Here is a 13,714-nt window from a genome sequence, read left to right as displayed (position 1 = left end):
GAGAGGTAAGAAATATAATGCAGTGGTCTGGTTAAACTTCTAATAATAGTACTACTACCACTAATGATAATTTTAGCTTCACAGGAGTAGAATTACAATTCTTCTTATTGTCAAAACATGAATAACCACCTTGAAAGTCTAGTATTCAGAAAAACACTTGGATATTTGTGGAATACTTAGGTAGTTTTGACTACTTATTAAAATTTTATAGGATTGACTTTATATATATTTATCTATAATATTTTCTTCATGTTGGGTGATCATTTAGCTTCATATTGAAGTTTGTCATGCTTTGGTTATTTATGAGAAAATGAGCAGTATGCCTTAGTTATTTTGGTTCTTTATTACTGTTGCTGGTTTCTGGAACTACTTTACTGGTAACTCTGTTGATATATTACATTACTCTTACCTGAGGATGGTGGGTTCTTCATTAGCTTAGTTTGAGGCAGTGTCACTTATTACCTTGACTTTAAACATGGTTATTCTTGGTCAGTTTAAATGTAACCATAAGTATAATACATGATTGTTTTAATACTGAAATAGTAGAAAACTTACGTGGATGTGTTGTGAATGGAGTAGTTGCTGTATTTAGCATGTCTTTTTATATGTTTCTGGTGTCTGTACATTCGGTGAAGCGCCTATGGTAACCTTGGTATATGCGTAATGTTATTTTCCTAATTTTAGAAAAGGAGTGGGGAGCAGATTTGTTCTAATTGAATTACTAGGTGACAAGAATATGTGCAGTTTATATCATTCTCAAGTGTATTTCATCATCTCACCACCTATTAGGTTTTTTTGAGATAGGCATTCTGTTGTTCTTATCCGAATCATCCTTCCTTTGTTATATTAAACATATGACTATTTCACATACTTGCTTCAATCTTTGCTTCATGCTGCAACATAGAGATGTGAAAACAGTTACAGTACTCTGTGTTCTATGTACATAAGGTTAGATGTGCAGCTTTAGGAAATCCAGTTGTTAGCATTTCTGTACATGATATTTATTTACTTTTTAAATGTGTATTGTATGGCATCGGTGAAAACCAAATCCTAGTCTTTATGCAGTACATGTGTGCTTGCACTGCATAGTTGCTCACATCTGATACATAAGATATATTATGTTTCTGACCATTTGGTTGCATGTGGAAAAGTTATTTTTTTAAAATATATTTTGTTGTTATGAAAGAGCCTAAAATTGAGATAAGTTTGGATATGTGATGAGAAGGTGGGCGAAATAGTTTGCAAAATTAGTGATGTAGAAAAGGTCAGGAATGGTCAGAAAATAAGCATAACTGGAATAGGGCAAAGACCAGTGGGAAGGCACAGAAAATCATGGAAAAAGAATGTAGACAAAGACTTAGATTAGGTGGTAATTAAGATAGAAAGTGTATGAAACAGAAGAGAGAACTTATCCAGACAGAATGGAAATTCAGATGGGAAGTGCATGAGACAGAGGAGAGAGAACTTACTCATCTAACTTATAAGAGAAATCTGGTGTCAAGATTTTAGTAAGGATTTCTGTGGAAGGTTTTTTTTTTTTTTTTTTTTTTAAATTCCCATTTCTTACATCCTAATCTATAGTAGGTTATAGTGGCTTACAGTATGTTAGGTAGTTATGGCACAGAATGAAATTTGCTCGTGGAAGAGAAGGGAGGGGTTGGGCAGTATGGGAACTTTGAATTCTTATGAATAAAAAGGCTTCTTGTACATTTACTTTTAATTTTTGCCACTTATTTGCTATATTTCTCTGTTTGAGGGGAAGTTTACAAAAGTGAAATAGATCTCTTCATGGATAAAGCCTAAATTTATAATGCTTGACTTATTTCTATATTTATATAGTAAAAGCTGCTGTTGTATTTTTAGTTTATCTGTGAAATTTGTTTCTGAAGCTTATATTTGAATGAGTTTTGTATTCTTGCAACTTATATATAGCTCAGATTGTGGTGTGTTTTTCTCTTCAATTTCATTCTATATGAATCTTAGTTGCAATCGGAGGGGTCCTATACTGTCATTGCTCATCCTTCCCTTACTACCCAGGTTTCCTTCAAGCAACATTTTTAGACGTGTGTAAGTAACCACATGTTCATTTGCTGGCTAAAAGGGAAGGGGAAGTGCCAGATAGGGAGATCTGAGACAGTTTCTAGAAAAATTAAACCTTCCCTGTTGTGGTAGCATTCTTCATAGTTGTGGACTGCATTGTCCTGGACCCAGTCCTACTTGTCCACTTAAACTTTTAAAAAGTTTTTATCAGATTTTTTCTCAACTCTTTTGTTCAATTTTCTGGATCGGGGTCCCGTGTCACCCGGTGAAATAGTCCATTCAGCACTTATTTCTAGGTAATTCCGTTGCTAGATACCAGAGAAAGCTAAATGAAATGCTGGAGTTACTACCCCCAGAGCGAGCTCCACTAGATGGAGTCGTGTATGGAAAAGGGTGAACTACAAAAACACGGAACCTTATCCTATAGAGATTCCCAATGTCAAAAGTCCCAACGAGAGAGGTGCCGATACAAGCCCATGCACTACTCGCGGACTGTATACAAGGCAACACTAGCCGCATTCCATTTTAGCACGTTTTTCGTTCACACGTAATTTCGTTGTGATCCTTATTTTGTGCTCTATTTTTTGGTTTTATGGCATCCTCGCAAGGTTCTTCTTCAATTACTTGAGTACCAGTGTTTTGTTGTTTTTAGGCGATTGAGGCTTCTTATTTTCCTTTAGTTTAATAATTAAAGGAATTTATAACGCCCGTCTCGATCTCCTCTCACGTCATCTCTTGACCTCTCTTGGTCTTGGATCGGCATTTTTGTTTTGTGTTTTTATTTGTATCCCTTTTTTATTTGGGATGTTTTACCAGTAATGATCCCTAACTTTAGTGGGTTTGATTAATTTTTGTTTGTTCTGTACCCATTTACTACGAGAAGTGCTGTTTAGCGTTTAGGGCTCTGAGCTACCCCCTCGGGCCCATTCGCTTTTTATCATGGCTTCATTACGAGAGTGATTTTTATTACGGAAGTGATGTTTAGCGTTTAGGCTCGAGCTACCCACTTGGGCCCATTCGCCTTTATCATGGTTCATTACGGAGTGATGTTTAGCGTTTAGGCTCCGAGCTACCCCCTCGGGCCCATTCGCTTTTTATCGTGGCTTCATTACGAAATGTTGTTGAGCGTTTAGGGGCTTCCCCTCGAGCCCATTCGCTTATTATCATGGCCTTATTATGCTTTATTTTGTCACTCACTTCTCTTAGCCTTTGGGGATCTTATTTTCATTGGTACTGTTATGGTTTTTACTTTGTTTTCATGATTTTGTTTATTTTGTGAATTTTGTGTTCCCTTCCTGGTCAAGTGCTGTCTTGTTGTTTAGGCTAACGTGGTTCCCCTCAGGCCTATTCGCTCTTATTTTGGTCTTATTTTGTCTTGTTTTAGACTCACTTCTCTAAGTGTATGGGAACATGATTTTCATTGTTACATTTAATTTTTGACCTTGTGCTTGGATGCTTTTGAATTTTGTTAATTTTGGGATACTTTCTTTTAACTGGAGATCGGTCATGTCCCTTCACGTCCATGTTGTGTTGGGCCTGCCTATCCTCCTACATGTACCTTATAGACAATTTTTGTTTTATTATGATTTTTTTTTTTTTTTTTTTTTGAGTTATTGGTTAGCCTTTACCCCTCTCCTAGGCTTCCTTCCTTTACATCACCTCAGTTAGGTTAGCCTAGGGGTTGGCTGTAACACTTTTTCCCTTCGGGGAAAAATTCGTTAAGGAGGGGACGATCTCGATCTGTAACCATGAGTTTCATGTCAGTGATCTCGTTCTGTACATGTGTGTTTTATGTCTGGTGCTTCCCTTTGTTTGGTTTTGACTTGGATATATTGCCTACGTCCACCCTCTCCCTGTTTGGCTTTTCTGGCTAATGTTCCTAATAAGTTAAGCTGGAATAGCGAGGGTTTTCCTGCGTAGCCTATCTTAGTTCAATCCTTCTTTGGGTTGCTTACCAATTCCGGGAGTGCTCTAAGGAAGTCCCAAAAATTTTTAATCAGCTTAGCTTCTAGTGTTAGTTTTCCTGTACTGTCTGCCCTGTTCATGGAACCAATCAGTTTGGTTTGTCTGGTGGAACCAATCAGTTTGGTTTCCCCTCATCAGGGTAGTGTTGTGAATTCCTCACCCTAACTTTCTCTCTACAATTGAAGGTCCTCATTTTGGTGGTCACCTTGGAAAGTACTCCCCTTTTACAAGGTCTGTTTCTGTGTCCAGTTTTCTTCTTGCAGGCTTTTTAGACAGGACCTCGCAATTTTGTCAGGTCCTTTCCTTTAAAAAAAAAAGGGGGCACTGTCATTGGGTCCGCTATTAGGCAGGAAGTATTTTCTTAATACAAGCCTATTCAGGTGCTGTTCTAAGCTCATGATCTTAGACGGTGACCACTTACATTATTTTCATTACATGAACTTAGAGGACCTTACTTATGTTCAGGGTAGAATTCTCCTAGTTTTCAACGTTTCTATTTAAGTCTTTAATAGCATAAGAATGATGTTTATTTCTCTGTTACTATTTCACGGGTGACACGGGACTTCGATCCAGAAAAAGGATTTTGACAAAGGAAAAATCTATTTCTGGAGAGGGGCCCGTGTCACCCGGTGACCCACCCCTGTTTTTCATTCTCTCCCTCCCTTGTTAAACTTCATTCTAGTGAGGTGGGTGCTAACATGGAATGCGGCTAGTGTTGCCTTGTATACAGTCCGCGAGTAGTGCATGGGCTTGTATCGGCACCTCTCTCGTTGGGACTTTTGACATTGGGAATCTCTATAGGATAAGGTTCCGTGTTTTGTAGTTCACCCTTTTTCCATACACGACTCCATCTAGTGGAGCTCGCTCTGGGGGTAGTAACTCCAGCATTTCATTTAGCTTTCTCTGGTATCTAGCAACGGAATTACCTAGAAATAAGTGCTGAATGGACTATTTCACCGGGTGACACGGGCCCCTCTCCAGAAATAGATTTTTCCTTTGTCAAAATCCCTTTTTTATAAGGCTTTATTAGATCCTCTCACTTGCGTCAATATTTGGGTGTTCAGGTTTCTCCAGATCTGTCTCTTATGGATCACATAGTTCAGATTGCTAAATGTAACTTTGATAAATTGTAAAAATATATAAAAGTTATAATACATAGATTTGGGGACGCATTAAAATTAGGAAAATTGAGGAAAATAATAAGTTAAAGCATATAAAGTTTCAGAGGTAATATAGTGAATTTATTAGTGCTCACCTTCACCTTTAAAATATTGGGTGTATTGTGTAGATGCTGGAAGTTTTTTCTTTGTCCTCATCAGTAAAAGATCAAGCTAAATTTATACATCAGGAGTATTACTCTCATAATTGTGTTGCTTTGCATGGTTTATTCCTCCCTGATAAGTCTGAATCTAAGACAGTTCAATTTTCAAAAATTCTGCTTTTGCCTCATCTCAATTTTTTTCTTTGTACACAGTGGCTTCAGTTGCTCTTCTGTTAGGTTCAAGGGGAAAGTTCCTACAGCCATGACATTTCATTGAACATTTACCCAATTGTAAATGTAATTGGAATTTACTTAAATTTCTGGAATTATGCTTCTGTTTTTCTTGTTTCTGTCTTCAATATGCAAGTCTATCTCTTCTGCATGATTAAACCCTACCAGTTTTCCTTCCTTCCTTTCCTTTCTGTGTTGGCTTTGGGTTTGGTCCAGAAAAGGATATTGGGTTACCCATCTTGTTGGCTTTTTACTTAGAAAAAAAAATAGAATTTAAGGTATTTTAAGGCTTATTAAAAAAAATTAAGAGGGGAAAAATGCTAAAGATTATAGGTTTTCCTGAAAACATGAGTGGAAGGGGGGAGAGGGAAATTCTCTTCCAACTCTCCTCTCTTTTTACATCAACCATTTATTTCTTTTTTAAGGGTAATGTATCTTTTAAATGAAATCACAGAACACTAACTGTAATTTTATTTAAAAGTTAGCTTAATACTTTGGGAGCATGATTAGGGTCATATTTATTGTTTAAACTCTAGAAATAAGCATTTATTAGCACTGGCTGAATATTATTAGCTGAATATACGTCATCATGGTAACTCTCTCTCTCTCTCTCTCTCTCTCTCTCTCTCTCTCTCTCTCTCTCTCTCTCTCTCTCTCTCTCTCTCTCTCTCTCTCTCTCTCTCTCTGTTTTGCTTGTATATAGTATATATTTTTAAGGGTACTAATGTTTAAGATGACTTTGAAATGATATTAATAATATAATTTCAAAGATTAATATATAATAGGATAATAATTTAGGGTATATTTGATGTAAGATGGTACTTTAAGTACAGTATAAGCATTTTTAAAGGGGGGTTCTAAGTATTTGCAGATTCTAAATTCGGGGGGGGGAGGTGTCTGGAATGCATCCCCCGCGAATACGCGGGGTTTATTATATATACGTTCCACAGAAAAATCTGCATATAGGTGAAGCAGTGAATCCGGAACTGCAAATAGGTTGGGGTCCAAAACTTACTCTACTTAATATATGTATTATATTTCATGTATTATTGTGATATCATATAATTTATGTACCTAGTGATCATGCATCATTTGCATTCTGATAATGTTTTTCAGTTTATTGTGTTTAACTGACATCATCACTGCCATTCGTTGCCAAATGAAACATATTTCGGAAATATATTTTTTCATAAATTATTAAAGCTGGGTTTAAAAATGGAACTTTATTTATTTATGAATACAGTACAGTATATTAAAGAAAGTAAAGACGTGATTTCATCAGTTTAGGATATTGCATTTGCCTCTTCCAAAATGTTCATTTCTTTAGCCACGGCTACTACCTTAAATTTAGTGGCACACTTTCTTAACTCTTTCTTCTCTGTTGTGTGAAGGATGAATACAACTTTTATCTTATTTTTATGGAAATCATAAAAAAATTGCAATTTTTTTAACAAGTCAACAACTGCAACACAACTCTTAATAAATGTAAGTTAGTTACATTGACTAACATAGGCAAACAGCTGTTTCTCGATTCGGTTGTTTATGTTAGTACTTGGTGTTGTTTATACCAGTGTCTTGCATACAACAGGAAGTGGTTATTTAATATAAGAAATAGTATCTTCACAGCAGAGCTGTGTGTAATCACAGCCATCAGAATTATAAAGCAAGTCTCTTTCAATAAATTTGTGATGTTTTGCAGCTCCAGAAGCACTATAGAAGCCATTCAAAGTTACTACCAAAAAATAATATTGTACAACAGATTAAATCTGAACTCCACAAATTGCATAATACATAATGGAAAAAATGTTGAAATATGTTGGATCCCTGCCCATGTAGGGATTAAAGGAAACGAAGAGGCTGATAAAGCAGCTAAAGGAGCAGTCCACATAGCAAGAGCAAATGTAAACATCCCTGTTGGTGATTATATAAGATATATAAAAACAATAATTGAAAATGCAAAATATATGGAATGAGGAACCTATAAATAGTAAATTGAAATAGATAATATCCTGTGTTGGAAAATGGAATTCACCATATCAGAGAGAGAGACACACACAAGCAATTCTGACATGTCTTTGAATAGGTCTTACTCATTTGACACACAGACACTTAATGAAAAGTCCACATGGCCCTCCTCCCGAATGCTTAGTATGCAAAGTGATAATAACAGTCGAACATATATTGTGTGAATGTCCAAAATAAAACCAACAGCTATTATCAACTTTTGGAAATAAATCAGTGAGGGAAGTTTTGTCAGATTTCTACATTTTCAATTATTCCAATTTTAATATTCATGAAGAACTAATTTAATTGATAGGATATAAAAAATATATAAGTAAATAATTAAAATAAAAAACCTATAGGGCAAATAATGAAATTTTAAAAAACAAATAAAAAATTTTATTTAACTTATTCTGAATTTTAGTACAGTATTCCCTTTTTCATGTATGCGAACTTGAGTGAATGTATTTAATGTGTGCATGTATTCCAGTGTAAAAGCATATACCTTGTGCAGGTTTTTCTTTTAAATTTAATTTTCATTCATTCGCCACCACGCTGAAGGACCTATTTGGTTCCAGTGCTTGGCCTATGACCTAGACCTGGTATTTCATATTTCTGATCCTGTGGGCCAGGCCTATGAGAGCTGATAGTCAGCTCATTGGTCTGGTTAAGCTATTTTGATAATAATAATCATGCATTAAGCATAGCCTCCTATAATCTACCGAAAAATGCATCCTGCACTACATGAAATCATGTTTTTGGGACAAAATTTTGAGAATTGCAAGACACTTAGGATTAGATGATACACTACAGTGTATTAATACATGGACAAGTTATATTTCTTTTTGATGCTGTATATTTTTGAGTTTCATAGAAGGTTTTCGTTGGAATAAACTGCACTAGTGTACTTATGGAGCAACCTTCAGATTTTATATCATACTTAAATAGGCATGAAGAGTATGGTACCTTTAAAATGGAGTTAAAAACCAACTTACGAACAATTCAAGATATGTTCTTAAGTTGGATAGTGACTGTACATTTTTACAACTGCTGAGTGTGACTGTTTTGGCCACTAGAAGAAGGGTGGGCAAGAGAAGCTAACCGTCTAATTTGAACTTTAGGTACTTTTTTTTTTTTTACTTCATTTCTTCCTCACAGGTCAAAGAGATTGATGAGAGGGGGTTGGCAGTGGCATTTTTTAAGGAAAAAGGCAAAGGATTTTATATCTCCCCAGAAATAGAGGATATCTCCTATCCCCTTGAACAAAATGAAGTTGTAGTTTTCCATAAGACCCAATCTGCCAGAACTGTATTTATGGATTCATCTACTTTGCTAGCTTGAAATCTTCCCTTTCTGTACCTTTGGCAGTCCTTACATAATATTAAAAGATAACCAGTACAAGATTAATAACTTTTGCATTTCTTGAATAAGCCTTAAAAACTTCCAAGATTTTTAATTTAGTGTGTGCTTTCAAATTCAGTTTTGTCCTACTAATCATATTTAGCACTTATTTTCCCATAGCATATGTGAGATATTGCCTCTTACTTTCAGTACATTTTGATTTAAAAGCATCATGAACACTAATTGGACCAGCACCCCAGTAGTGTCACTTGAAAAATAAGCATTCACTGACTAGGAACTCATTTTTCAGGAACTTATTTATTTAATTCTAATTTCCACTATACATGTTATTTATACTTTTCAGATTCATTCACAACAGCAAAAGTTTTAATATTACTAAATGAAGTTAATGCTCTGTTGTGACTCTCAAATGTTAAACAATTGAGAAGTTTGGCATGGTCTCTATAAGAAAAAAAAATGATTGAGTCTTGAGTATTAATTGGGCATCTAACTCTACTTTGATCTAAAGTAATGCAATGCTATATTTTTTTAACATATTCCTTTTTGGTCTGTTTTTTATTTTGTAAGTGACATGTTCTTCACTCATTAGCTGTTGATCTTTTTTTTAATTAAAGTCTTGATCCAGAGGTGGAAATAAGGACATGAAATGATTATTACAGCATCTTTACACTATTTAATGGTTATTAGCTATACCTATCACTGGCATTTTTTGTCTCTCAGAGGGCCAGCCTCTATATCCAGAGTTTATGTGAGTGGATTAAATTGTAATGTGGTGTTATGTGTAAGCACTGCCTATGTCTGATTTTCACTTGTACAACTTATTATTAGACTGTGTACGTGGTTTGACAATGGAAGCGACAGATGTGATAAACTGTTCCTTTAAGATGAAAATGATGAGAAAATAATGAACATTTGTAGGTGTTTGAAAGTATAATGCATTTCAGGTTTCATCTTAGTTTGGTAGAATATTATAACTAACAAAGAGATAATATATATATATGAGATAATCAGATTGGCTTGCTTGACCTTTGTTTTTGAAACTTTTGAAAACTTTAGTTTTCAGTCTTGTGGATTGCATATGTTACTCATGTTGCAACTCAGAATTTGATCTAATATTTGTGTGTGTGTTTTGTAGGTCACTTCTGTTTTTGGAGGAGTAATACTAGGGATGGATAACGAAGTAACATATTAAATACCCAACGTTCTCTTTTAATGTAGGAATTTCGTCTGTTATGGTTTTAGCATGCTTATATTGTGCCAACATGTAGTTATTGCATAAGCTTTTTATTTTAAGCTGGACTTAATTTTTTTATAGAGAAATTTTTTTGATTGAATATTTTGTGTTGCAGTTAGTTTTTTCATGTGTTTACAATGACTTTTTGTTAGTATTTTTAAGGCACCACTTTTTTATATAATAGTTTATTAATGGTATATGATAGTTTATTAATGGTTTTATATGTAGGAATTCTGCTAATGAATAGTATTTAGGGGAAGAGACTTTTACATTATGACATTATGACTTGACTGACACTGAAAAGCACTGAAGATTATTGAATTTCCATGTACTGTACTTCACAAAGAAGCTGATGCAGTAAAATGATATGCTCTGTAATGCTACTGGTACAAGAACTAACCAGTGTACTTGGCAATGACATGAATTAATCCCCTAACTTCTAACCCATTTTTGTGATTCCTTCCTGAAATATGTAGTACTGAGTTGTAATACAGTATTAGTGGTCTCAAGTTTTCAGTTGCTGAATAACTTTTTGTATGTCCCATTGTAACAGGAAAATTGGTATTCTTAAGCACAGTATATTAGTATTAAAATGTAAATATTACATGCATAAATAATGTGGGTAATACAGTATTAACAAGGCTGGTAATGGCACCGCAGGCTCTGGAGTCGCGTCTTGCCTCATGTCGTACTCTTGTGAAGGACAGCCAACGCCCTCTCAGCCTGCCCCCGCCCGGCAACCACTCTGCCAGGTAACACACTAATGCCCTGAATTATATAATTATACATTTTTTTGCTAACCACTACTGATATCCATCGAGGACTGCTTTTTTCCATGCATGACCATTCATTGGGTTTATTTTTCTTTTTGAAAAAGAGCATGTGAAAAATTGAAAGAAAAACCTTATCCCTGGGGTTAGCATTGCTTTGAGAATTGTCTTTGGAAGTTTTAACATTAGTGAAAATTTTTTAGAAAACTGTATCGTAATTTCATTTTTGTTATTTGATTGCAGAGCTCCTTACACTTCATTCAATAAATATCTTCAGTTAAACCGTAGAAAACTCGAAGGAAAATCAGTGTTCACTTAGGCCTTCACTGCTGAAGTTCTCTTGTGCACATACTTTTTCATTCATAATGAGATTCAGTCATAAGTATTTTTTATCCCCCACTCAGATTTGCACAAAGTTGACATGTGAATATATTTTGGCATCCATAGCTGTGATTAGTCTCTTATTTTGATGAAACTAAAAGTAATGTGGATTTTATGTTGCTGGATTGTAATCAAGAAAAAAGGCTACAAGGTTAGTTTTCATGTTTAAAGCGTATGATAATTTAATAGGAAATACTCTTATGTAGGTTTTGCGTTCTTATGAACCTTAGTTCTCTTTTGGGAGTTCGATACTGTATATGAATTGATGTTGTGAATATTAAAGTACTGTACACCTTTAGGTTGTGATCCATCACAAAATAATTTTGAAACCTCTCTATTGATGCTGAATTATTGGTAGATTTTAAAAAATAATGATTCATGTATCGTCAGGGTTTTGGATGCTATAGTTAACAGCTGTTTCATGCAACTGAAAATTTTGTCATTCTTTATATCCGCTGTTGTTTTGTTGATATTCCATGTTTCTGCTGGGTGCACAAGACTAGACGCATAGGATTTTTTTCTTGGAAAGTTCCACTTCTTGATATGGATGTGACTAGTTCATTACAAGTGCCTTTCTATCTAGAATATTTTTTGCATCAGCAAACTGACAGTAACCTTTGCACGTTAATAATCACTCTTTAGCCTTTATCTGTCCATGTGTATATGCATAGGGGAAGTTCAACAGAATGGTTTAAAGATGAAATAAGATGTTCAAATTTATGTTGTCAGGGTTTTAGTTTGACAAAGTTCATGTAATGTTCTCTCACAAGGAATGCTTAGTATGCTGTCTTGCAAGTTTGTCTTGTCTGTCCCCTTTTTAATTTTCTAATGCATGCTACCAAAGGTTGGAATGTCACTACTTTTATTGGGTGTGGTTTGTCTTGTGTTTCTTGAGAATGGTACCTTCTGTTGTCTGGATTTTATGTAAGCTTTTGTTTCAGACTGAACTGACAAAGTTGTTATTTTTGCATGACTGCAGACTTTGAAAATCTTAGATGGTTTAGAGTTTTTTTTTTTTTAGGATTCTATGAATTTTATCCTTATATTGTGATTGTAAACTATGTTGGTATGTTTTAGGAATAGAGAGTTTTTAAAGGTATTAACTTGTCAGTTTGTATGAAACTTTGATATTAAAAAATACCCATCACAAAATGTTCATGTTATATCTAGATTTAAGCTAGATGGTTTCAGTAGAAAAATGTTGGGATTTGAGTTAGCTTTAATAGATTTTTTAAGCTATGAATATTTTTGCAAGCAGTATAATTTCTTTAACTGTTATACTCTCATTATTGCTGTTTTGTGGAGGAATTAAAGATGTTGATAATGATTTTTCCCTTCCCATAAAAGTTTAGTGGAATACATATTTTGTTGTTGGCATATTACAGTAGTAGCTTATGTTGCTTGTTAATGGCATTGGTGTTGTTTGATTTTTGTAAATTCTTTTTTGTTTTCTAAATTTTGATTTGTTATTTTACTGCTTGAAGTTAAAGTCCACCTATGATTAGCATGCAGCTGTTGATTTTTTTTGTGTACTTATTTTCCCCCTTTTTTTTTGACAGATGAAAATCCAGCAGATTAACAGAGACTTGAATAGGGTGAACTCAGTATTCAAAGCAGGTAAATGTGTAAAACCGTTGTTATAGGGGCATAAGAATCACTCTCAAGGCTGACCAGAACATTTTGGGTGGCATTTTGCACAGCCAGTTAAAAGGTTATGGTTTTTGGGTTGACACATGTTGTCCTGGCTTAACATCAATTTTAAATGACAGTGAAAGAAGCTGCTGTACTGTAAGTGCTTTCATAAGGTGAAGTACCATTTCAGTACAGAAAATGACAGCCTGAAATGTTTGATTTTATGTGATGCACAGCAGAAGTTCCACTTGAGCACCGAAATACTCTTACTTTCCCATTAGATTTGATTCGATTTTTATTTACTTCAAAGCATTAGTATATAGTAATTGTGAGAATGAATTTGTTAGGTGAGCCAGAAATATATGCACTAGTTCCATTTGGGATGTAATATTACATTTTGCAATTTTGAATATGTTCATGTGAAATACAAATCATTGCTTTAACAAAACGTATTTGCCTGATCCTATCCAGAAAGGCAACAAGGCAGATGTATAGTGAATGAGAAAGCTGCTTTAGGAGAAGTACTCTCTAACATGCATTGCCTCAAGATGATCATATTCGGTATTTGTTAGCAGGGTTCTACTTTTTTGCTTCATATAGTACTTTGTACTTTTTCTTGACTTCATAATTATTTTTGATCAGTGTTACTATGATTTTGTGCTTTGAATATGTTTTTTATACCTGCAGCTCATTGGCGAATGTAGTGGTGTGGTGGTTGTTACTATTCTGTACGCTGCCTTTGTGGGTTTCCATCTTTTACTTGTTCATTTACATTGCCTTGCAGTGCATTTACTATTGTCATCTGCTTAACTTTGCATTTACTGTATCTCATTCTTC

General features: G+C 34.6%; 1 protein-coding gene across 7 annotated transcripts in view; it reads left to right on the top strand.

The window, feature by feature from the left end:
- Positions 1-13,714, top strand: part of LOC136843837 (nuclear distribution protein nudE homolog 1-like) — a 213,224-nt gene that overhangs the window by 191,482 nt on the left and 8,028 nt on the right. For 2 of the 7 annotated variants that reach the window (XR_010854700.1, XR_010854699.1), the window contains exons 8-9: positions 10,755-10,846; positions 12,805-12,862. The exons of 2 other annotated variants lie outside the window; for them this stretch is intronic. Coding sequence is in view for 2 of the 5 variants with exons in the window: in XM_067112637.1 (XP_066968738.1) it covers positions 10,755-10,846 (92 nt within the window). In the remaining 3 variants the exon portion in view is untranslated. Of the gene's footprint in view, positions 1-8,656; positions 10,847-12,804; positions 12,863-13,714 lie in introns of all 7 variants that reach the window. 3 more of the 7 variants (XR_010854698.1, XM_067112637.1, XM_067112639.1) reach the window with 3 other exon arrangements.

This window comes from Macrobrachium rosenbergii, chromosome 12 (assembly GCF_040412425.1).
Source record: "Macrobrachium rosenbergii isolate ZJJX-2024 chromosome 12, ASM4041242v1, whole genome shotgun sequence".
In the NCBI taxonomy this organism is placed as follows: domain Eukaryota; kingdom Metazoa; phylum Arthropoda; class Malacostraca; order Decapoda; family Palaemonidae; genus Macrobrachium; species Macrobrachium rosenbergii.
This window is presented reverse-complemented; position numbering and strand designations above follow the sequence as displayed.